The 23,611-nt window shown below is 39.1% G+C and overlaps 1 protein-coding gene across 2 annotated transcripts in view; it reads left to right on the top strand.

Annotated features, from left to right (window-relative positions):
* The window catches only part of ANKRD28 (ankyrin repeat domain 28), a 118,932-nt gene that overhangs the window by 34,770 nt on the left and 60,551 nt on the right, over positions 1-23,611 (top strand). Inside the window, exons 1-2 of one of the 2 annotated variants that reach the window (XM_035556435.2) lie at positions 5,673-7,477; positions 8,585-8,668. In XM_035556435.2, coding sequence (XP_035412328.1) covers positions 7,361-7,477; positions 8,585-8,668 — 201 coding nt within the window. In that variant the 5' untranslated portion in view covers positions 5,673-7,360. Of the gene's footprint in view, positions 1-5,672; positions 7,478-8,584; positions 8,669-23,611 lie in introns of those variants that run through there. The other variant, XM_050709283.1, reaches the window with a different exon arrangement.

Raw genomic sequence — 23,611 nt, 5'->3', positions numbered from 1 at the left:
TGTTTATAAGTGCGTGTGCACGTTGACACGAATAATCTCAAGGCAATGTGATCGGTGATACAAACCTTAAGATTAGGGATTCTGCGGTCGCTTGTTTGCTCTAGACAAACTCCCTTTATCCGTTTCTTCTCCTTGGGAGGATTCAATAGTGTCTCTTCCTGAAGCATCGGGCTGTCGGTGCCAGCTGTGACAGCGGGTTGCTGTGTTGTGAAGCCTCTGGTTGGTGTTTTTGCTCTGCTGTGGTTGCGTTCCTGTCCGGTGTCACCTCCCAGCAACTGGTGGGGCTCTGCTGGGAGGGAATGGGCGACGTGTGGGAGAGCAAACAGGGGCTGCTGAGGCCCAGCCTTTGATTTCTGTTTTGTTTCCTTGCACTCTGCTGTTAGAGCTGGTGTGTGCAGCTGAAATTGCTGCCTTCAGTAATTATTCCTGGCAGTGTACTCTGGTTATTATTGTAAAATATAATTGATGCCGTTTCCAGCGCCAGAAAACAAAATAGGCTGTGGATGTGGTCTGAATTGGAAGGAACTGAAGGTTCAGAAGTACTCCTGCAGTCCAGTGACTTTCCTGCCTTTGCTCTGCTGACAGGTGAAAATACCTGTGACTGGTCTGTGGACCTTGCTTTTCATGCTATGAAAACATTTTAGAAAGGCAGTCATACTTGCCAAAAGAACTTCAATGTCTAATAATTGTGGTTTTGTGTGGGTTTAACAAACACTGAGGTGTTTTGCCTACTTCTCTCTTTGACTGAGCTGATGTTTTTGAGAGAACCTTCTTCGCTATCCATCAGAAGCCATCTGCTGTCACTTACCTTCTCCCCAGAAGAAAAGGGGCTTTAAGACCAACCTCTCCCCTCCCCAAACCCACAGCAGCACACTGCCTAAAGTATAGGTTTGCCTTTCTTCCTGGATACAGGCCTGACTGTCCGCAGCAACGTATACAGCTAGACGCATCTTTTTGCAGACCACCTTCCCTGAAACAGCAGTTGTTTTGACTTCTTAATAAATTTTATACGAAGACATTTCCACTGTCAGACTTCTCTGGTTGTTATTTCAGACAGCTGTGGAGTGTTACAGCCGCCCTCACAGAGCTGCTGGTCTGAAGGCAGATCCAGCAGCTGAGTCAGTAGGAGCCACAGGCCAGTGCCCGCACAGTTTGTGTGAGGTGCCTCGAGAGCCTGAAGTCAGACAGACTGTGGAGGCCTTTTATTTTGGGTACTGCTGGTTAATGTAGGAATAGGGGGCTGATTTTGGTTACAGGGTTGTATGCTATGCTCTAAAGAGCACAAAAAAGATAGCCCTGCCAGTGAAGTAAAATCTGGCCTTAATAAAAAGGGAGGTATCTTGGGTGGCATCCTAGCTAGAAGTAAGGAGGGAAGATGCTGTTTCTTCAAATGTCTTTAAAGAAATAGGACTCTTGTATTTGCTTTGCTTCGCTGTTTTCTTTTTTCTTTTTTTTTTTTTCATTTGTTTTAGGAATGTCTGTGCTCAGTTCTCATTGTTTTTCTGATTGAGGCAGCTTGCTAGACTCCATATTTTGGGTATCAGTAATAAAATTTTAAATTTTACAATCACTGTGGTGGCTGTAAGGTGCTATAGATAGCTGAGAGTTTCTCTACCAGCATGTTTTTCAGATGTATAAAATATGCAAGACGTCTTAAACAGAAAATCAATAAATATATTTTTAACACTTTTAGGATACTTTATTGCTTTCTGATCAGATGATATTTAGGAAGTATTTTACAAAGTTTGCATTTTTTTTAAGCATGCAAACTAAGTTTACATCTCAAGCACAAACATGCATTTTACATGAGTAGTTTTTCACAAATGCTGTTCCAAAAGACAGAATTTAGAATGAATGCCAGATTTTTTTTTCTTTGTCAGATTTGTGTCTCATTTTTATTATTATTATTTTTTTAATTCAGTTACTGGATGTTATTAATCACAAAGTTTTATGTAGTGATGTATTTTCTTCGAATTAAGGTAGTTCCGTAGATCAATTCAAGCTATATACTTCCATGAGAGAAAGAAGTAAGACCTGCCTATGGCATCTGGGAGGTGCAAGGAAAGCTAAATTAGTTGTCCTTGAAAGCAGAAATGTGGAGTCTAGAGGTTAAAACTAGTCTCCTTTTCTGCATCCCAGCTGTGCATATGATCTGGAATAAATGGGACAAGATTGAGAAGAAAGGTGGTAATTTATTGTTGCCTTGGACCATTCTCTTTCCTGACTCCACCTCATTCCCTCAGGAGCAGGGAGGAAACAACAGAGTTCAGACAAGTGACTCACAAGGCTGCTTGAAGTATTGCAGCTTATATTCATGGTGATGCTGAACACTCATCTCTGTTTATACGTGGGGAACACTTTAGTAAATACTGTAGTTAAATTATTCAAAAAACTGCTTATCTTTTGTTTGTGCACCATGCTTGTGCGCAGACAGCTATACAAGTATTATGAGTGATCTTTATCTTCTGAAGAGACCCATAGCTTATGTCTTACTCTTGCAGAGCTGATAGAGATGGTTTAAAAAGAAAATATAAGCCATATTTGGTTTTATTTTTTTCATATTTACTGCAACCAGGCAGAACAATTTCCTTCCTTTCCTAGATCATTGATTATAAAAAATACAAAGTGAAACCAGTTGGATTAATCTCAGCCCAGAGGAAAAAAACTTGATAAATGCTGGTAGTCAAGAGAGAAATCTTTGTTTGGGTAGGTTTGTTGAGACTGAATGTTCTTCAGAGAGGTTTTCAGTGTCATCCACAGCGCTGCTGTACAGTCCTCTGCTCATCAATTCCTAGAGAAAAGGGTAGATCTATAGAAAAGGTTACTATTTTTAGCTGCTTCCAAGTTCATGTTTCTTCTGCCTGGTGCAGATGTGGCTGCAGTCATCTATTTTTTAGTCTGCAAGCTGCATTTTTACAATGTGCTTTCTTTATATCCACCCATGAAGGCCTCTGGGAACTTGATTTTCTTAAAGACAAATTATTTGACCATGGGGACAACTTTTTTGAATTTGCAAAATTTATTATATTTTACTCCTTAAAATTTTAGAGCTGAGTATGGAGATTTTATGTTGCTACCAGTTAGATACCACAGATGCTGTCAGATCACCCCTCAAGTCCCAGTAGAAGTGGCTTTTTTTTTTCTTTTAAGATTAGCCAATTCTAAACTCTTCTTTCTTTCTACTCATTTAATAAGCTTTTTTATAGGTAATAAGTGAAATTTAATCTAGAAACTTTAGAAGGCTTTGGAGAAGATGGATGTTGATGACCCACTGAACTTTAGTTATTTAAAGTTTTATTAGGATAAACTGGGAAGTATATTTTAAGAGATGCATTATTCTTTATTCATACCTTTGTGAGGTTCTGTTACAATTCCTAGGTCAGTTTAGGGAGAGGAGTTTTAAATTAATCCTCTTGAATTTACTCTGCCTTCATTCTCTGTTACTATTATCTCTTCTCCATCTCTGAAAATTATTAGTTTCTATATAATCTACTGAAAACCTAAAACTTTGCTTTGGTTTCTTTCAGTAGAATTGTGAACTCAAGCTTTTGATCCTTAGAATAGCTGTTACTAGCTGTTAGGTAGCATTAAAAACTCGTATTTTGCAAACCAGAGGATACCTTGCATATGTTTTGAAGCTGGAGGAAGAGATGGATAGAGATGCTGTTTCCGTTGAGCTGAAGGCATTGCTCCCGATTGCTGGGGGTGGGAGGGGAGAGGATTGTTTTTATTAAGTATCCTCCAAGCCCTAGTTCACTGTAAGCAAACGTTAAATGTTTCTAGAGGTGGATTGTCTTTTGGGTATGAAAGTAATTGCACACACACACATTTGTAGTGTTGAGTGGGTTTTTTGTCTGCTTACTTCCACGGTTTATAATGCCATCAAGATCAATACAGTATTGATTCGGTTGTGCTGGTTCTCTTCCTCGTGCCAGCTGTGATGCACTGGCGTTTAGCTCTTTGACCGTAGGAATGTCACCATTCAGAAATGTGTTGTGTTGTGCAAGAAATAATACATTAACTTGCTTTGGGAAATAGTTGGTTTTATTTCAATTACAGGTAAGATTTCTAGAATAATTACCAGAGTAGATGAAAATGTTCTTGACTCTTCTGAGTTTTCATAATGCAGTAAGTGTGGAATCCAATACTTTTTATGTTAACTCTTGAATTTCTAACTGAAAATTTTTACGTCTACTTTGGAGCATTAATTGCCAAGGTCAAAATCAGACCACTTTCAGATAAATGGAACAGAATTGTGCACTATCTCCTATCTAGCAACCTGTCTAGTTATGTAGTGGTAATTCCAAAGGAAAAGCATGGAACTCAGGTTTTATTTGCTACACAAACCTTTTAGCTTTGGAAAAGGGTTCATTTTCACTTAATGTAGAGGTGTAGCAGGAATACCATTACCTAACAAATGCATGTGTACATATATAGTATGAAAACCAAGTTTGCATTTCGTAAGTGTACTTTGCTTTTAGACTTAAAGTATGATTTTTATTTTTTTCCCAAAGGAATTTTTACTTATGCAAGTGAATTGCAGTGTCTGCTCCCTAGGGCATTTTTCACAAAAGGCAAAATATCCTCTAGGTTATTATCCTCTGTGTTCCTTAGCAGACGGCGGGGTGTTGCAATAGATGAGCCTTGAGGATATTCTAGTTTTTATTTAAATGATTTTTGCTGTGGCCAAGAAGAACATGAATGTTCATATGTATTCATATGACTCTGTGGTATTTATTTTTAATAAATTTTTGAAATGCTAGAACAAAGCAGCGCAGTGTACCAACCATTGCTTTTTGTGATTAAAACCAGAAGTATGAAATTGCAAAACAACTGGACCCCATGTAACGAACAGAATACATTTATAAAGTTGCGTGTTAGTCATATGCTGTAAATGAGAACATTTGGGAAATTTGAGTCTTAGCTGAAATTTCATAGTGAATCAGAAACGTGAGCTATATTCTGCCATGCCAACCGTCCTGAGCTCAAGCAGCCCTAAACTAGGTAACTCTTGTGCAATTACAAAAACCTTCATCTGCATGAAGCTGTCAGCAGGTGGGTCCTAAGCAATTTATTCTGTTGCAGCGAAGCTCTTGTAGACATTATTTTAAAAGAGTGGTGATGTGAGCTCTTCCTTCCCATGGTCCCCAAAGATGGGAATTCACCGCATCTATTAATACCCAAACCATTTAATAAACCATTTCAACCTGCCATTCTCTCTGCCTGGATTAATATGGAAGATATAAGAAGGAATGGCTTCTTGAGGAGCTGTGAAGTTCAACTTCTTCTCTCTGCTGACAAATGGTGATCGGAGCAGCCCCGGAAGGATGCTGGCAGTGCCTCCACCTAGCGCGGCACCAACCAAAGCCCTCCTCTGTTCTCCAGCACTGAAGCTTATCCAGCGACTCCGGCAGCAGCCATTTACATAATACACCCACAAGCCAGCACTGCTTCAGCAGATTCAAGCTGAAATATTTATTTAGCAAGTTGCAGGGCTTCATTATATTCTGATTATACCTCAGGTATATTTTTCAGGGACAGGGCACGTTTGTACTCATTGCAGAAAACCGTGGGTTTGGTCATTAAGGGCTGGCTTTTAGCAGTCACCTGATTGTGTTAAGAGAGGTTTTATTTTCATTTCATCTTCAGAGGATTTCTGGGGGGAGCTCCTTGTCTTCAAGGAGTTAAGCAAGGGCTGTGGTGCTGCTCTGTCCGGTGCCATACGAAAGCAGTTAAAACACTGGAATTGTTTACTGCCGAAATCCTTGTTAGTCAGCAGAGCCACTTACACCAGATTTCTTTGCGGTTTTTAGTGGAAAATATTAAACAGTCGCTTTTGCTTCAGTTACAGAAATTTTACGTTTTTCGGCTGAGTTAGTCACAGAGCTGGCACAAGCGTATCTGCAAAGACTGCCCCCAAAAAAGGCGCCTTTTTCCTTTTTCCTTTTTTTTTTTTTTTTTTTGTGCCAGAGGAAGTTACACTGAGAGCAGCAGCTCGGCTCTGTAAGTGTGACATGTGAGCATTACGAGGCATTTCAGCCTGCGAGCCTGCAGTCGGTGCTCAGTTGGAGCGCCGCCGTGGCTGCGCGTCGTGCTCTGCTCGGACGGGCAGGCTTGTATAAGCTGATCATATAATTTAGCTTGTCAGGGAAAAAACAAACAAACTGATAAGCAGAACCTCTAACCGAAGAGGAAAATCAGGTTGGCACAGCGACAGCTGTTCGAATAAAGAAGTTGGCTCAGAGAAGATGCACGGAGTCTGATTTTTTTTTTTTCATTTATTTTTTTCTCCGCTCGATCTGAATGAAGACTATCATGGGAACTGCATTCACGTGGTGATCGAAAGAACCACTTGAGTGATGAACTGCTTTTGCAGAAGAAGTCTAGGGCAGCAGTTTGAGCTTCTGTGTGCGGTGGCTCGCTCGTTTTGCTGAAGCCTTCCGCCTCATCGGTGTTCCCGCCTGACGCCTTCCCTGATGGAGGAGCCACGGCTGCTGCCTGGCGAAGGGAAAAGGAACGCTCTGCATCGCTTGTGGCACTGACGGAGTAAAACTACCCGCGTTTCTGTCAGCTGGGGAGCCTGGCTTAAACCGGCGACATTATTCGAGGAGTTGCATTGTCCCCGTGGTCTGACTCATCGCATGTAAATGTACTGCAGCCTCACCGTACATTGCAGATATTTTCATCGCATGGGAAAGAGTTATTTGCCTCTCTCCGCGTTCTGAGCAACTGCTGGAAAACAGATGTCCTTTTTGGATGGACTCTTTTCGCCGCCGAGGGATGGAGCCGTAGAAGCGCAGCAGGGTCAGAGCCCGCGTTTGTTTTCGGGCAGCGGAGAGCCCGCTGCTGTTGGCCGCCGCCTGACCGTGCAGGACCGCGTCTAGCCGCGGCCGTCTCCGTCGGGGCGATTGTTCCCCGCTGGTGCTCTGCGGAACGGGGTCGTGGCTCCCGCAACAATGCCTGCCCTGTGCGGGTAGAGGCGTGCTGCTGCAGCGGGGCTGGTAACGGGGGCAGAGCTGTCAGACAGTGCTGGTGTAAGCAACCTGGATCTAGGGATATTGGTATCAGCTGTTCCACAGCCCTTCTGTTGCGGTTTCGATGTTTCGTGGCGTTTTATTTAGGAGAAGAACTTCTTTAACGACTCGGGGGGGTTCAATCTGAAAAATGAAGTGTGGGGGGGGATTGCGATGTCTTTTTTTAATCAGTCGTGCGCCAGCAGCAGCACTCACAAGTCTGTGAGTGTGTGTGAGACAGGTGAGAGCACCTCCGATGTGCTCCCTGGTGTGATACCTGCAGCCTGCTTCCAGAAACACAGTCGCTGGCGTTTTTTTGTTGGCTGTTGCTTCCTCAAACGGATCGAATGAGTCGGGTCTGTATTGTTGTTTTGGAGGAGGAGGAAGATGATGCTCCCACATTTATTTCCAAGTTGCCTCAGGAAAATATATCTTTACGTCCATCGCCCTCTGGAAACGTGCTGGTAAGGCATGTTGTCTGTTGGCATATTTCTCCTTTATAATACTGTTGCAAATCCCAGTGGAAACTTTCATAAGGTTAATCCTAGCTTGCATGATGTTGAAATGAGATGAGGCAGTAAAGCTGACTATGCTAAAGAGGGAAAAAGTTGAACCTTAGTTGTAGAATGAAAATTTGCAGGGGCTCACTGTTTTGCATGTAACTTTGTTTATGGTGCAGCAATAACAGATCTTGACTCTTGCAGAGCAGCAGAGGATTTTTAGAGGGCTTGGTGAATGTGTTTCCCTCGCTCCACTCCTCATTCCTCAGTGGTACATTTATGCACTACCACTTTAGAAACTGATGTAAGGATTATATTGCAATTATATGCTGTGTTTATTTTGAGAAGTGATACAGTGCACAATGTACATTGAGCAACAGCAGTTATAAGCTAAAATAGAAAAATAGTATAAGCCATAATCTAAATGTAATTGTTCAATTTGAGTTATCACTTATGCAAAATGGTCAACGCTGTGGGGACTGGGCTTTTATTTCTTTAAATTATTTTGTTAAGTGACTGACTAAAATCTTGCTGGCATATCTCAGCAGCTTTCCTTACTTACTAAGAAATCCTGCTATATTTAGTAATAGATGTGAGTGTGAATTTGTTGCCATACTTCTCTGATGCACTTTGCTTTCTCACTGTTTCTAAACAGGTGAAGAATTTCTAGTAAGTTTAGTCACTTGCTATTGCAAAAAGGGGGTTGTTTACTTATATTGTGTAGAATTCATGGTATGTAATAACAGCCCTAATTTTATCATGACGGGTTCTATTTTCAACTGTTAAAAACTAGTCTATTTTATTTTATTTTATTTTATTATATTATATTATATTATGTATATATGTTTCATTGGTTATTGCAGTGACTTAGAGTGTGTTTGCGTGTCTGAGCTTTTTAAAGTTTACAGTTCTTTCAATTCTAAATATTGCCTCTGGTTTCTTGATTTCACTGCCTGGAATGTTTGATTTTTGTCCTCATCTTGTGTTTGTGGTATGTATCAGAACACCATACATGTACTGCTAAAAACTGCAATGGAATTATATTCTAAGGTTTGTTTTTCTTCATTTCAGCCACCATTGGTTCAAGCTATATTTAATGGAGATCCTGATGAAGTTCGAGCACTAATATTTAAGAAAGAAGATGTTAACTTTCAGGTAAAACCAAACATCATTAGCTTTGAATACAGTCTAATTTTGTTTTGAGACAGCTTTCTGCTCTACTAATCACTTTAAAACTTTGCTAATTCAAGACCTGTAAATTCTAGAGCTTTTATGTAATAGCCAAAAATAAGGCCTATATGTACACTTAATGCACTTAATCCTTAAAGAGGAGCAGAGAAAGTTGTATTCTTTCAGCTTTCTAGATATGTGTTGTTACTAAAGACTTAGTTTTATATTTCTTTCAAATGTTAGTTCTGCAGTGCTGGTATAGCTGAAAAGTTTGTATATACAGTTTAATCAGAGCTTTTTAGAAAGTAGGACTAGTTACGGGTGATGTAGAGTTTGATTCTTTTTACATGAAATAGAGCATAGTATATATTAGACAATTAAAGAAAATAGTTTGGAGCTTCCAAAGGTAAGCCTAAGAATGGATTTTAGAGAGGGAAGCCTAGTGATTTATATTGACCTGTAAAATAAGAAATATTGCTTATGTGTCCTGTTTGTGGTGCTGTGAACCCAGGCATTGCAGACTTTTAAAAATTGTACTGAAGATAAATTGAGTTTGTTCCAACTTGGGTGAAATTCAAAGATTTGAACAGCATGCGGTTACTGTATTTACTTTCTATTAAAATCCTCATATGCATCTCTGACATTATGCAAGATAATATTGCATAAGCTTTTTATATCTATTAGAAATTGTTTTGATTATTAAGTCAGACTGACATTAGCCATTTAAGGTGTAGCACTATAGCAATGTGGGCAGTTTCTCCTCCAGCTGCATCAGAACAAGAGGGATACTGAAAAGCTAAGGCTAACATCTAGGTGCTACTTAGTGGCCAGTGTAAGACCACGATCATTGTTTAACTTTTGTCCTTAACATATGTAGAACCAAAAGCAAATATTTAGTTAGGCATGTGTATTTTGACATTTCAAAGCATTCTGTGGAATTTGTATCTGACCAGTGCCAGCTGAAGCGTTTAGGAGTCCTGCCATTGTCTTGTGGAGCTTGAGCAGGGAGGGCCCTGTAAAGAAATTTGCTGTCAAAGTGAAAGTTTTGTTTGATAAGGTTCTATTTTTCCCCCTCTCCTTTTTTCATTAGTTTTGCGTGTTCTTCAGCAAAATTCTGTGATGGATTACATATTATCAAATGACATCATCCTCTGTTCGGTCATGAGAGCGCTTGTTCTGTATGTATGTCTTTCCTGTCTCTTCATATGGACTCTGATCATGTCGTTGGCATGTTCATTTTTAAAAACCCATTAGTCTGTATTATTTCATTTCTATTTCTCTTTGTACAAGTCAGGTTTAGCATTCACAGATGTAGTGGCTGTAAACAAAGCAAGGATTGTATCTTTCTGCTTTTTTGATTATTTATTACAAAAGCCTCTGCTAGATTTCAGTATGTACACACTAGTGGTTTTGTTTAGTTTTCGTTCTGTCTCAACATTTGTCAAACAGGCATTGTCTGTCCATAAATACGAAATAAGTAGATGTGCTTAAATAGGAAGGCAAGTAATTGTTTCGTGCTTCATCATAAAGAGGGTTACTTTAGACTGCCAGGTAGCTATAGTGAAGAAAAATATTGTAAATAGAATATTCAATAACCTGTTTGTTTGGTTTTTACATGTGTATGCGTGCTAATTCTTGCTCTTTGCTGTGGATACATCTCCCCTTATAGACCATGTATACATCTTAGACTAGTGCCACCCAAGGAATATTTAGAATGTATCCAGAACAAATACACTATTTGTTTCACAGCCACCTTCTTCAGCATAGGCAATGCTTGTCACACATGACCACTCCTTTCTAACATGGTAGTCCTCGTCCTGCTGCAGTATTTACCACAGTATTCACATACATCCCTTAAAACACTGTTTGTCAGGACTGAACGAGGATAAAAAAAACCTCCCAGTCGTTTGGTAGAAATGAAGTAAGCTGCCCAGTGAACTTCGTGCGTCTGTCTGCATGTGTGGTGTTTTTCTTGGGTTTTGCATTTGTTGTATGTACTTGACTGGAGGTAATGTATTCCTGCGTGGTCTAGATCCAAACTTTTCCCCCGAGTTGTGTGTTATGAATTGGTGTGGACAGAAGGAAGGGGGAGAAGTGAAGAAAACCAAGTGGCTATGTATGTTTCCTAATAAAGAGAAGGATCGTGATAGACTGTTGTGGACTCTATTAGAACCCGGGTGTGTGTTGGATTTTTTTCCACTTAGCTATCCAAGTGCTTCGGTACAGTTGTTTGAATTCCAGAGCCGTTCCCTCCAATGCCTCTGCAGAGTCTTTTCCCCTCTCAATACCAGCTAATTATTTTGCAGTTTGTCTCCTAATAGCTAGGATTCCTTCCTTTCTTCCACGCAGCGGCGGGTTGGGTTATGTAACTGGAGACCGACTTTGGCAAATAAATTGTGCCCAGAAGTGAACTGAAGATAGAACTGCTCGAGGGCTCTGTTGTGGCAGTGACATTCGTCTAGGAAAGGTGTTGGTGTCTTGATAAAATGTCTTTTTCTTTCTTTCTGTTATCATCCAGCTTCATTTTCCTTTTTTACTTTTGCCATATATCATCTTTAACATTAATGACAATCGGTTTAATACTCTGTTAAAGCTGGGTTGGGTCTGTGTGTTTGACTTCCTAAAGCTAGGCTGTGGTTTGCTCCTACAGTAATGCCTACAGATTACACTCAGGCTGGGCTCTATTAGAGCATTATTCCTAACGCAGCTGATGTCTTGTCCCATAGGGTTATATTTAGGAAGAATCTGAGACGGGTGGCCTTTCATAGCACGAGTTCCTGTGTGCCAATGCTAAGATGATGTACTGATAGCAACCTTTTGCAGGAAGAAAAGACAGCTTTTTCAGGAAGAAGATTGTTCTCTGTTCATGTCACAGTTACCAGCTCTCTTGAGTCAGTCTGAGTCTAGATTTAGAAAGTATGTATTGTATTCAACCCTGCAGTTGCAATGTTTTGTGAAGAAAGAGCAAATTGAGTGTGTTCTTTACCTGCTTAAACTGTGGTTCAAAAAGGCTTACCTTCTTGGTGTGTGCAACTGTTTTTTTAGACAAAAATGATTTATGGGAACTTTGATCAATGATATTTTTGGAAGGTGCACTCTCTGAGGCTCCAATTATGGGAAGAATGGAGGAAAAGGGGTTCCTTCTCCCTCCCCTTCCCCAAGAGCACTGGAGGAGCTGTGGCTTCTTGTTTCATGAATCAGGCTTAAGTCACTCACATCACATATGTCGAGCCTGATAGAATTTCTGTTATCCATATTGTGAGAGAGAAAGAGAGAACACACTTGTATATATATATACTTCTTATTACTGTTTTTCCTTGGTGCCATCCTGAGCTTTTGAGACTTGGCAGGAAGGAGAATGTTGTGTGATAACTGATACAGTTAGTGTCAGTTAGAACTCTTTATTAGTTCATGGAGAGCATCAACATTTCCTGCTCTTGCTGATTAGAATAGCATGGATACTTTGAATTTTGTCCACTTTTCAGCAGTTAATTTTAGCTAACTAAATGATTTCAGCATTGCCTTTTATCAGTCAGGATTTGGCTTTTTTTTTTTTTTAATTTGGAAGTCCATCACTGTTGTAAACTTGTACCACTTCATTTGTAACCCAAACCTTTTATGATGTATGAGTTTCATAGATAATGAAAATGGAATAATTCATTTCAGCTATCTGTTACCAGTATGATTTTGTTGAGGGAATAGCAGCTCACTCTCAAAGGCTGTACATCTTACTATTGAAATGATTGTTCAAAATCAGAGCAGTATTTCCTCCTTCTCCTAGACCTATCAGGGTAAGATTTCCCACTATGAAAAGGGATCCCTCAGGTAACCCTATATTCAGGCTTTATAACCCGATTGCACTTGATCTTAGCTGAGGGAATCTGATCCTCTCTGGAAGCAGTGTCAGTGTGCCCCTTGCTCTTTGCACACTGAAGCCAAACAAGCGCTGCATTTGGAGGAATCCCAGAATCACACAGATGTCTCTCAATTTTCAAGAGTGCTCACTGCTCCTATTTAAAATAGTGATTGACACATGTGATTAGTGACTTAAACATGAAACACCTGTGTCTTGCTGCTCAGTATGCTTTGTGAGATTATAATAGATTTAAACTATGAAGCTGTTTTCTGTGTGAGCTGTTGTTTTTTTCCAACAGAAGATGTAAGACTGGAAAATGAAGTCCCATGTGCTGTATTGAGAACTGTAGCAATCAGGGTATCCAGGTGCTTTCTGCTGTACATGGTTGGCCATCTAGCACAGCTCTGAATTTAATGGCACTTCTCTATAGCAAGTAACCAAAAAATATATAAATTAAAGCTACTATTTTGGAAAATACCAACAACAACAATGAAACAAAAAAACACCAACAAAAACATACAACCAAGCAATTCCCCCCCCACCCCCCCATGTATTACGTAGCAATAAAGCATTGCCCGTAAATCACAAGTTTTGTTCCTGGGGCTGGCAAGGCGAGTGATCCAGTAGCACCACCACTGTGCCAGGTAGGAAGAGGAGAGCTAAGTGCTAACTAAGCAAGAGCTAAGTGGATCTGCCTTTGTTATTCTGAGCTGCAGGGCTGCTGCGTGGACAGTGCTGCGGTAGAGGTGTGGGCTCCATTCCCAGCCCTACCAAGTGTGGGTTTGCATAACTTCTTGTTGGTGTTATTTGCATTTTAGGAAAATGTTGCAGAGTTTCCCCCTAGGGTAAGATACGACGTCTTACTTGATTTCCTGTTTTGTTTTGGTTTTTAATTTATTTTACCCTGCATGTCATTGCATATGCTGACAGAGAAAGAAAATTGTCTTGTTAGTCTGGTTGCAAGGGTAGTACTGCTCATGCAGCACTGGGATTGGGCACCAGGAGAATTAGAGGTTGCTGAAAATATCAGTTATCTGAGTAATTTAGGAATAAATAATGAAAAGCAAAGTACTTAAAAAAAAAAAAAAGATTCTTTGGCATGATGGTGGTGTTGGTCAAAATCCTAGAGGAGGTTAAATAGAAAAAATAGGGAATAGTTTCCTGGTTTTCATCTTTATACCGATCTCATGGGCTAGACTCTGGGGTAACTGTTTCTTCTTTGGGCTTAACAGTATGGTGTAGAACAGGGAAGCCTGAATTAGCTGGCTGAAGCGTGGAACATTCTATGAAATTTAGTGGAATTTGGTGTTCTGATCATGCAAATAAATTATGTACTGATTTTGGATCTAAAAATCTCTTTTATATATTTTATGTGGGAAACAAAACCACTTTATGCTGCAATTCAGCGATTATTTTGAAGTACCTCTAAATGTATAGAACCTTACATAGGTCTTGCTTAAAATCAGATAAACAAAAAGTCATAATATACAATGAGGGAAAAGTAATCTTTAGGAATTTTTAATGTTTTTTATGTTTCTGTTCGTTACCTTTCTGTAGCCATTTATTTTACCAAAGTGAATGAATAATAAGAGGATTTTTTCTGCTTTTAAAAAAAGCATGCATGCAACTACAATTGTAAATTTTAATTTGACACATCTATGACTCTTAATCTCTTTTAGCATTAATTGCTCTGCGTAAATTCTTTGTTAATCCCTTTTGTTCTCAGTACCTTTTGTAATCTAAGTCACATTAGGGTAAGAATTTGCCATTTGAGACATCTGGAAGACATTGCTTAGAACAGGTTAGTACATGGCACCCTTCAAACAATGGCAGTCCTCTGCAATACCGTGTTTCTTGCTTGGGGGTGTCTGGGAAGCCATTGGGAGGCTGTGGAAATAGGTCTGAAAGCAGTGGGGAACACTTGGACTGCTTTGCACAGAAATTTGCATGGGTCAGATAAAAGCAGTAGGGAGACAGGTGTGTGCAATCCATACTCCTTTCCAGTTCAGGGATACTCTGGGCATTGATCAGAATAAAGTTTTGTCATATTTGTGATGTTTTGTTGTTTGATCACATGGAGCATGCTTGCAGTTCAATCATTATTCAGGTCAATTCATCCTGTAGCTGCTGTTGTTACAAGGTAAAAGCTTCTGGCAGTCAGAATAAAGCCACCATGGGGCCTTTGTATCTAAACTGATGAGAAGAAATAGTAGTTAAAGTCTAGCATATAATGTAGCAAAGCCTAAGCAGGAATGGTGTACCATTTTTGACTCTTCAAGCAGTGCTTTTGAAGAGATGAGAGAGCATGGCTTTACTAACCAGTCTATTTGTCTCAAGCGTGCATCAGACGCAGTGCTGGAACTGTTTTGTCAAGTTCATGCACGCGATGTAGACTGTTTGCATGAAGGGCTTTTTTGCTGGCAGCTGCGGTTGGCAACAAAAACTTGCACTAACGTATTTGGTACTGTGAGGCAGCATCTTATTGTATTCCCTGGCAGCACAGACTGTGCAGGCAGCTCTCTAACTTCTGGTTTGTTGACTTGAATGTCAGGGAAGAATTAACAAAGCATCGAGGAAAAAAAATAACATATTTTGAAAAACACTTTTTTTTTTTTGAGTCCCTATCTTAATAGTTCAGAGTATGAACTTGCCCTTTCTTTATGGAATGGAAAAATCCCAGATATTAGGGATATTTGTGAGTTTGAAGGACTTTACAATATGATGAGAACGTATGATGAATTATAACTGAGTTTGGCATTAGTTATTTTAATTAATTTTCATCCTTTGAATTGTGTAGCAGTGACTGGATGCAAGGTTTCATACAAATAAAATCTGTATATTGAAAAGACAGAGATGTACATTTGTATATGTATACATTTATATAAGTTATACAAGTTATATATAAAATATGTGTACATTAAAAAAAGTAGTTTTTCTAATGGTAGTGGCACTAAACATGCAGTGAACTGAGAGTGAGAGCAGGCCTTTGAAATCCCTGTAGGAGGTCAGAGAGGAAATGTTTCTGCATAAGCAAATGCTAATAATGAAAACTGAAATAAATATAAAATAATACTAATAAGGAAAAATCTTCCAATTAAAACATGATATTTAGAAACATTGAGCTTGATTCAGTGCAGCAATTCTTGCCTCACTGTCTCTATTCAGAGCCCAATTTCAGATGCTGTAGCAGAGAACCTGAAAAATCTTGTATTGGGCAAACGTGGGCCAGTGACACCTTGCAGAGAACAGCAGGTGAAGTCAGGATTGGAATAAATCATAAAACAAATAGAGTATGCCTTGAGACTCTTCCACTGCTAACTGTTCATTGCATGATTTTTGTTACCCATCTTACTAACAGAAGATATAGCTATCATCTTCAGAAAAGATTTCTAAAGAGAATTGAGAGAGCTTTTCCAATTAGCTGGAGGCATTTTAAGCAGTTGATGGCTGTATTTAATTTGGGATGTTTTTACTTTTCATGGGGTATATGCAAATATATTTTTCTTACACTACTTTCTACCATATGTATAATCTCAGAGATTCATGGTAGCACTCATCTTCTCAATCTCGTTTGCCCTTGGACTTCCAATAAAATACAACCATAAAACAAGCGCAAGATGTTTTTCTCCATAAACTTTTGCTTGGACTCCCCTCCAGAGTGCATTTCAATGTACCATATTGCTTTCTGATGCTAGATACTCTCTGTAATAAACTTTCTTAATGTTTCTACCACAAACAGGAACCCTCATTTCCTGCGTGACCAGCCTGATGAGTCATGAGACTCCTGCTTTATGAAGCATTCACTTAATTGAAATTTCCTTACATACGAAGAAATGGTAGGAAAATTCTGTGAAGAATCCTCTTTATTGAGAGTGTCTGTGGTCCTTTGCAGACAGGAGCAGGTTCTGCCTGCTCAGAGGTGGCAGGCATGCATCAGTACATAACGTGGCCCTGAAGTAGTTCACTTGCAAGAAGATCTCACGTTTGTCTCTTAGAATGGCATTGTGAGCATAGAATAGGTAAATGTGTGAGATTTTTTAATTAAAAAGATACAAAGCTAGCTTATAACATTTCTTGCCACTGAACATGGCAGAGTTCAGTGAGATTTTTTTTTAAAGGAGTAGATAGAGTTTAGCACTACCGTATGGGAATATTTGGGGGTTATTTTAGTAAAGAGTTAAGTTCTTCATAACAAGAATATTCATGTTAAGGATCTGAAGGGGATGAGAAGAAACTTTGCTGCAGGGAGTACAGGGAAGCTTTCCCTATAGGAAAGTTTCTTCTACTTCTTAAAGGAACTGCTAAGAAGCTCTTTGTTTCATGGATCTGAAGCACGCTGTAGAGACCTAATTCTTCTGACTAGTGTGGAAGCTTGCGGCAAGTTGTATCTGTATACTGTTAAGAGTATCCACCAGCTGCTCAAAGATTTAACTTTGCAATATAGTAGTTATTTACTGTTACTTAACTTTATTACAGTTGTAAGTTTCCTGTTCGTTAGTGTGGAATGTTTTTCAAGCATGTCATCTGTAATGAATAATCAGATCGCTTATTTCCTTTCAATGTGGCTTAGAGAGTGAATCATGTTTTTCAGCCTCAATATAAAGTGCGTCCACATGGTGTTGAGTTCCTTTTCTGCAGCAGAAACATATTCAGAATGTTTTAAATACAAACCCATCTAATTAGGCCTCTTCCTTCAGAATCAGAACCCTTAAGGACAGAACCTCGCAAGTCCAAAGAGAAATAAACCTTTGCTTTATGTTGGCAACGCTGTTTTTAGTCTACACAAATGAGATTTTCAAAAGAATTGAATTATCACTTTTATTGGAGGAATATAAACAAACCTCCAACAGAGTTACAGGATAATCTGACTAATGTCAACAGATTGCTGCTTGGCATGGTGCGTTCTGTGGATGGTAGCTCTCCAAAGGTACTGCTGCATAGGTTAGGACTTTCTTTTTAAATGAAAAATATGTTTACAAATAAAAAGAAATATTCTTTAGAGACTTAGTATGAATTAATAAGAGAATTAATGATAGTATGGTGTACTACTCACACCAACATATTCTGCTTCTCATCAGGTCTAGTAAGCTTGCCTAGCACTATGCTAATGTGGTTATAATGTTTGCTAAACTGGGCAAACAAGCTTCGATATCTACATGGCAGTGCTTCTACCCTATTGGTTGTAGACTCTATTTGTTTTACAGTAATTGGGGATTTGACAGACAAGTTTTGTTCTGGTCATTGTTAGTCTTTAAACACTGAGAAATTGGCATCGATTTAGAGAGCCATGAATAATTAGATCAAATTCAAATGCATTTCAAGAATCCTGTGTTTGAATCTCCACTGTGATTCTTGTTAGTGATAATGATTTTATAGATGATGTTTGATTTGTCATAGTACTTTTAGTGATTGTAACCTTACTAAAGTTTGTAGCCTTCAGAGAGTATTGGAAGTTTTGCATTTCCTGCTGCTTTTACAAAACAAACTTACAGCAAGGTCTTGAATAGTTCCAGCTAACTGGGGTTACTCCTGGAACTCGCTGTGCCTGTCATGCACAGGGCTGGTATGTGAGAACAGAACATCCCTACTCAAAGAGCAGAGAGAAGAAAAAAAACTCTGTAGACTTAATGTGTATTAACATCCGACATCGACACAGTCCTTAAAGAATGCATTGCTGGTAATAGCAAGAGAGGATTTGAATTTACTGATTATTTATAGTAACTTTCCAGGAGAAAACTCTGTATGTATATGCAGAGTACCTTTGAACAAAAACAATTTTCTCTGCTCTGTAAGTGGTTAAAGCTGCCTCACATACTAGTGGAATATCTAATGAACCGTCAGTAATCAGTCCCTTAAATCTACTCCAGCAAAGGTTGGATGTATATCAAAAACATGAAGGAGAAAGTGTCATTTTCTTGCTGCACTTCGTGGGGAGGGCTATCCCAGAAATGCCTGAGGAGGAGGGTTCCTGTGGGGCTGTCAGGAGGCAGCCAGGCCTGGGGAGCCTCACACTGGTGTCAGGTCGGAGGGCAAGTGGACTGGATGTTCCCTTTGAAATGAGGCTGAAGAGCATGTCCAAAGTTCACATATAGGGTCTATATGTTCTTTTTTCAGTCTTGAATAAGGTCCTATTTGATTACAATCCTTCCTAATCATGGTTTTCATCCCCTTTGAGGGATGGGGCATCCCAGCTTCTCTGAGCAGCGTGCTCCAGTGCCTCACTGCCCTCAGAGTGAACAGTTTCTTCCTCATGTCTAACCCAAACCTACCCTCTCTTATCTTAAAGCTGTTACCCCTTGTCCTTTCCCTACACCCCCGGACAAAGAGTCCCTCCCCAGCTTTCCTGTAGGCCCCCTTCAGGTACTGGAAGGCCGCTATATGGTCTTCCCAGAGCCTTCTCTTTTCCAGGCTGAACAACCCCAACTCCCTCAGCCTGTCTTCATAGGAGAGGTTCTCCAGCCCTTTGATCACCCTCGTGGCCTTGTCCTGGACTCACCCTAACAGGTCATACTTTAGATGAGATACATCCTGTGTTTACAATTTAACTTTGTATTGGCTGAGATTGTCTGAGTGTTATAAGCTACCTTGAGCCAGTATTCAGGGGTAGTGCAGGGGTCTCTTACCAGAGCGACTTTGCCCGTCGCTGCTAGGTGACTTTACTTGACAAAGCCATTTAACTTAACATGCACAAGCAAAATGTCATAACTTACTCTGAGAAGAGGTATTAACGGTGAACATGCAACCTGAAAATCACACGGTTTTTTTTGTCACCAAGACAATGCAGTTAACAAGGTGAAGACCTGATTTACATCAGACGCATACAGGGTTGTCATGCTAACGTTGGCCTTCGCAATGAAAAAGGCAGAAACCCCAGCTTTTCTGAACAAAAGTGTCATTGGCCTGGACATAATGTGGTGGATTTAAACTGGGATGGAGATGTGCATACCTTACCTAGTGTGGTGTGATCTTTCCCTGGAGCATAAACAGAGACTGTATTGTACTGTTTTCTCTCTTGGCATATTTTCTTATTTGTGTCCTCAAATATTACAGATAGATTACAGGGTGAGATGAGGCATTCACTATCCCTTACTCAGCCTGCTGTATGAGCGCAGGCTCTGTTACATAATGTGCTTCACAAAGACTGTTCTCATGATGGAAATTCCATCTTTTTCACATACTGCTTTATTTTTTTTCAAAACCAGTTTGAGTTTTATTGTATTTTATTGTATTTTTCTTACCAGCAACTACAGTCCAATTAAAAGCTTATAATTTTTTTCCACTATACATTCCAGGTAGATGTTTACAAATAATATATTTAGCATTTGGGAAGGGGAAAGCCAAGGAAAAGTATTTTGTCATGAGATTATCATGTCTTTTTAAAAACAAACAAACAAACAAAAAAACCCACATAGTTTTGAACTCTTTAGACGTTTGTGTTTTGGGGGGGTGGTTTTTAATTTCAATGTTGTTTTTTTATTTTTAATTTTTTTTTGTAATCATCTAATATTTTAACAAACAGTCTTGGCCCTAAGAGTTGCTCTGTTTTAATTCCTGATTTAATCCCAAATGTCTCAGCTGTACCATTAGATCAAGTTCACCTTAGCAAAAGGAAAGAATAGCTCTTTATTCATTCCATGTATTGAGCAAGAATTTACTGGCAGTTTTTAGTGCTGAATGGGACCAAATTCTTGATGGTTGAAACTTGAAGTGAAAGGTTTTGTGAAGGGCTCACAAAACCTGTTCAAAGGTCTTTATTTGATATCCAAATGGATGGTTGACTTCACTCACAACAAATTCTAGCTTTTATAATTTGGGCAAAAGAAGTTATGTGTACAATTTTATAGAATAGAGACCTAGGTTCAGCTTTTCCTATGAGCTGCGCTTGTTCCACAAATGAGTTTGAAAACCTAAGTAGCAAGAATTACAAAAGTGACGGGAGCATTACAAAACCTGCATGGAACATGCAGGTGAAAGCATATGAGAAGTTGCATATTTCCAAAAAACACTCTGATTTAGTGCTTTCAAAACACAAAAATTATAGAGAGGCATTTTTGTGATGAATTGCTTGTAAGTGGAAAGATAGAGAGATGTTTGTTGTTTTCAAAATGTGTCTCCTGAAATACTTGAATATAAGTCAGCATTTTTGCTTTAATAAATAAAGATGTCTACTAGAAAACTCCTAAGCCCTTTTGTCCTCATGTGTTGCTAATGATAATTTTTGACCTTTAGGAGTAATAAATTAAAAAAAAAAAAAAGAAAAGAAAAACAAAAAGCCTCCTTTTGTCGTTGGTAGACAGGAATGAGCCAAGTGAAAAAGAAATGCTGTATTCCACAAAATTTATGCTGTTTTCTTAATAACATTTTTGTGAAGATTTATTAAATACTTCAAAAAGGCCTTCTTGAAAACAAGGCATGTTCATGAGCTGAATCTCAGTTTTTAAATGTCTTAACCACATTAAACTATTTTTTTGGAGTTTATTTAAACAAGAAATTTTTACTCTTGTTTTGTGACTGAGAGTTTAGCTGGCCGTGGTGTCCTGCTATCATAATCATAGATCAGGTTGAATCTTAATAGCTGTTCTTTATGCAAGACGGGACTTGCTTTTTTTTGTGTGTGTTACCTTTGATGCCTCTGCTGTACGGTCACGTTTGAACCGTTTTGTGTCATCAGATCAGTTTAATGCTTCTGTTGTAAAGCATGTAACATTTGAAGAGTAAGTTTTTTGAAAAGATGTCCAAGATACTGTTACTTAACAATATTGTTCTGAACTTCAGAACTCACTGGATCTGAGCTACCTTACGCTTTTAAAAAAGGAATTTTTAATAAGAGCTGGTTGAATATAAATGAATGTTCCAATATAATGTATATGAATGCCTGAATATTTTTTTCTTCACAAACCTAGTTTTAATGATTCCTACCAGGTTATTCTTACTGTGCAGATGCTTTGGAAAGGAACCAAACTTTGAATGCACATTTTTGTTTATCAGATTTTGTGAATGAATTGTGTGTAATGGTTTGGTGAGGATAGGTTTTTTGATTAGATTTGTTATTTGAGTGAAATAAAATAATCCTTAGCTGAATGGGAAGTAAACTATTTTTCATGCATTTTTAGTGCTGCTCTGTGAACTTGTACTTCAAATTCAGTTCCAGAAGTTCCATTAAAAAGTGCCTGGGGGCATTAGGTTAAATGAGGGTTTATCTGGGATTGCAGAGTATGTCCGGACAGCAAAGCCATGCAACATGAATTTTTTTCCCCCATCTCCCACTTGTCTTTGTATCCTTGTGATGTGGAATGGGGTGCAGAAAGCAGCATAGATCTTCTTGTAGATAAAGGTAAAACCCAAATGTTTGACCAACACTTTTTCTTTAAGAGTTCAGTTACACTTCAGGTTTTGTGCAAGGGAAGAAACCTGATTGCCTGGTCTGTTTCAGTAGCCAGAAAAAAAGGGGATGGCCGTTCTGATACAAAGTGCGTTGCAGTCGATCGCTCTTGTTACAGTCTCTAAGACTAGAGAGTTTAGAGTGCCTTTATACTTTTTTTCCCTGAAACTCAACACATCAGGCACTTCAGTGTCTCAGGGAAGGAGATTTCCTGACCCATGTCCATCCGTTGTTGTTCTCATCTCTGATTTGAGAGACGAGGCCTCATGCATGTCCACCAGAGCATACATCATGGCAGCCTCCTCATGGCCTGCTGGTGCTGGCACACCAGCCTCACGTCGCACCTTTGAGACTTTGGAAATGCCCAACTCTGCCTGTGTTCTATGGGGAGACCTGCCTGAAGAAAGTACTGGTACCTGCTGCCACCAGCCTCTGCTGCCCAGGCATGGGTCAGGCCATTTCCAGAGCTACCTACCTAAATGTTGTTTTCCTCGTGGAGGAAGTGTGGTGGATGCAGCCAAAATATTTCTGTAGCTCAAATTCTTAGCCTTTTATCACTTCCGTTAGTGACTAAATCAGAATAGATCAGGTCAATTTCTGTAACTTTAATGCCGCTCAGTGTAGGTTTGTCCCTTTTTCACCCAGTTGGCCAGGCCCAAGGTAAGCCTTCATCCTGCTTCTGAAATTTGTCCACCTACAAAACCCAAGCAGCTCTTTGGATTATCCATTTACAGTTGCTGAGTTGTTGATTTTGATTAGGAAATCAAATATTGGAGAGTTAGTGTCTTCCTGGCAATTATGTACCTAATAGTTTTTTCTTCGAGCAGCCTAAAAGTACTGTGCATGCCAGTTACTTTGTGTGTCACTGTAGATCCATTAAAAATTACCTGTTTATGTGATTTGTTTCTTGCTCAGAACATTGTGAGCTTATGCTCTTGAGGAACATGTGTTCATAGGGTGAAACTTGCAAGTTTATTATAAACTTCTGATCTTTCCTAAAATTGTGGTTTTGTGACCTTTTTCCAGGTTTCTTCGTAGCTCTCTTCTATCATAATCTTTTTTTTTTCCTACTGTATAACTACCACTGCCATCTAATTTTTTAGGGACTCCCCAAGCACCAGTGGCAAACACAAGATAAATGATTTAGTGGTTTACTCCACAGCAAGCCAGTTTTTGATTATTATCTAGAACCAAGTCAAAGAGCATGCATTATTAAATTGGTATTGAAGATCTTAACTAGGAAGAACACCAGGTTTTGACAGATTACAACTGAAGCAATCCTCCTTGCTATTACTAAAGACATTTATTTTCTCCTACAAGATAAGGTCTCTAGAACATCTGATTATTGCTAATGTAATGAACAAAAGGGTAAGATTCCTCTTCAAATTTTGTGATTGCTTAGAAGTCAAGATTTGCTCTGTCCTAAGAGATGGCGTAAAGAGGATATGTCCTGAAATGTACTGCTTAGTGATAAAGCCAGATTATAGAAAAATTAGAATTGGGTTTTCAGAAATGTACCTTTTGAATGAAATAGAAGTGTTTATGAAAATAGTACTGTGAGCTAATTGTTCAAGCAATTAATGGAGTTTGTATGGCAAATCTAGTCTTTTCACACTATGATGGTATCTATCACCTGGCTTCAAACAATACTTTATGGTTAGCTATGTAATGCATATGATTCTTGTGGCTA

The sequence above is a fragment of the Cygnus atratus genome, chromosome 2 (genome assembly GCF_013377495.2).
Source record: "Cygnus atratus isolate AKBS03 ecotype Queensland, Australia chromosome 2, CAtr_DNAZoo_HiC_assembly, whole genome shotgun sequence".
Classification (NCBI taxonomy): Eukaryota; Metazoa; Chordata; class Aves; order Anseriformes; family Anatidae; genus Cygnus; species Cygnus atratus.
This window is presented reverse-complemented; position numbering and strand designations above follow the sequence as displayed.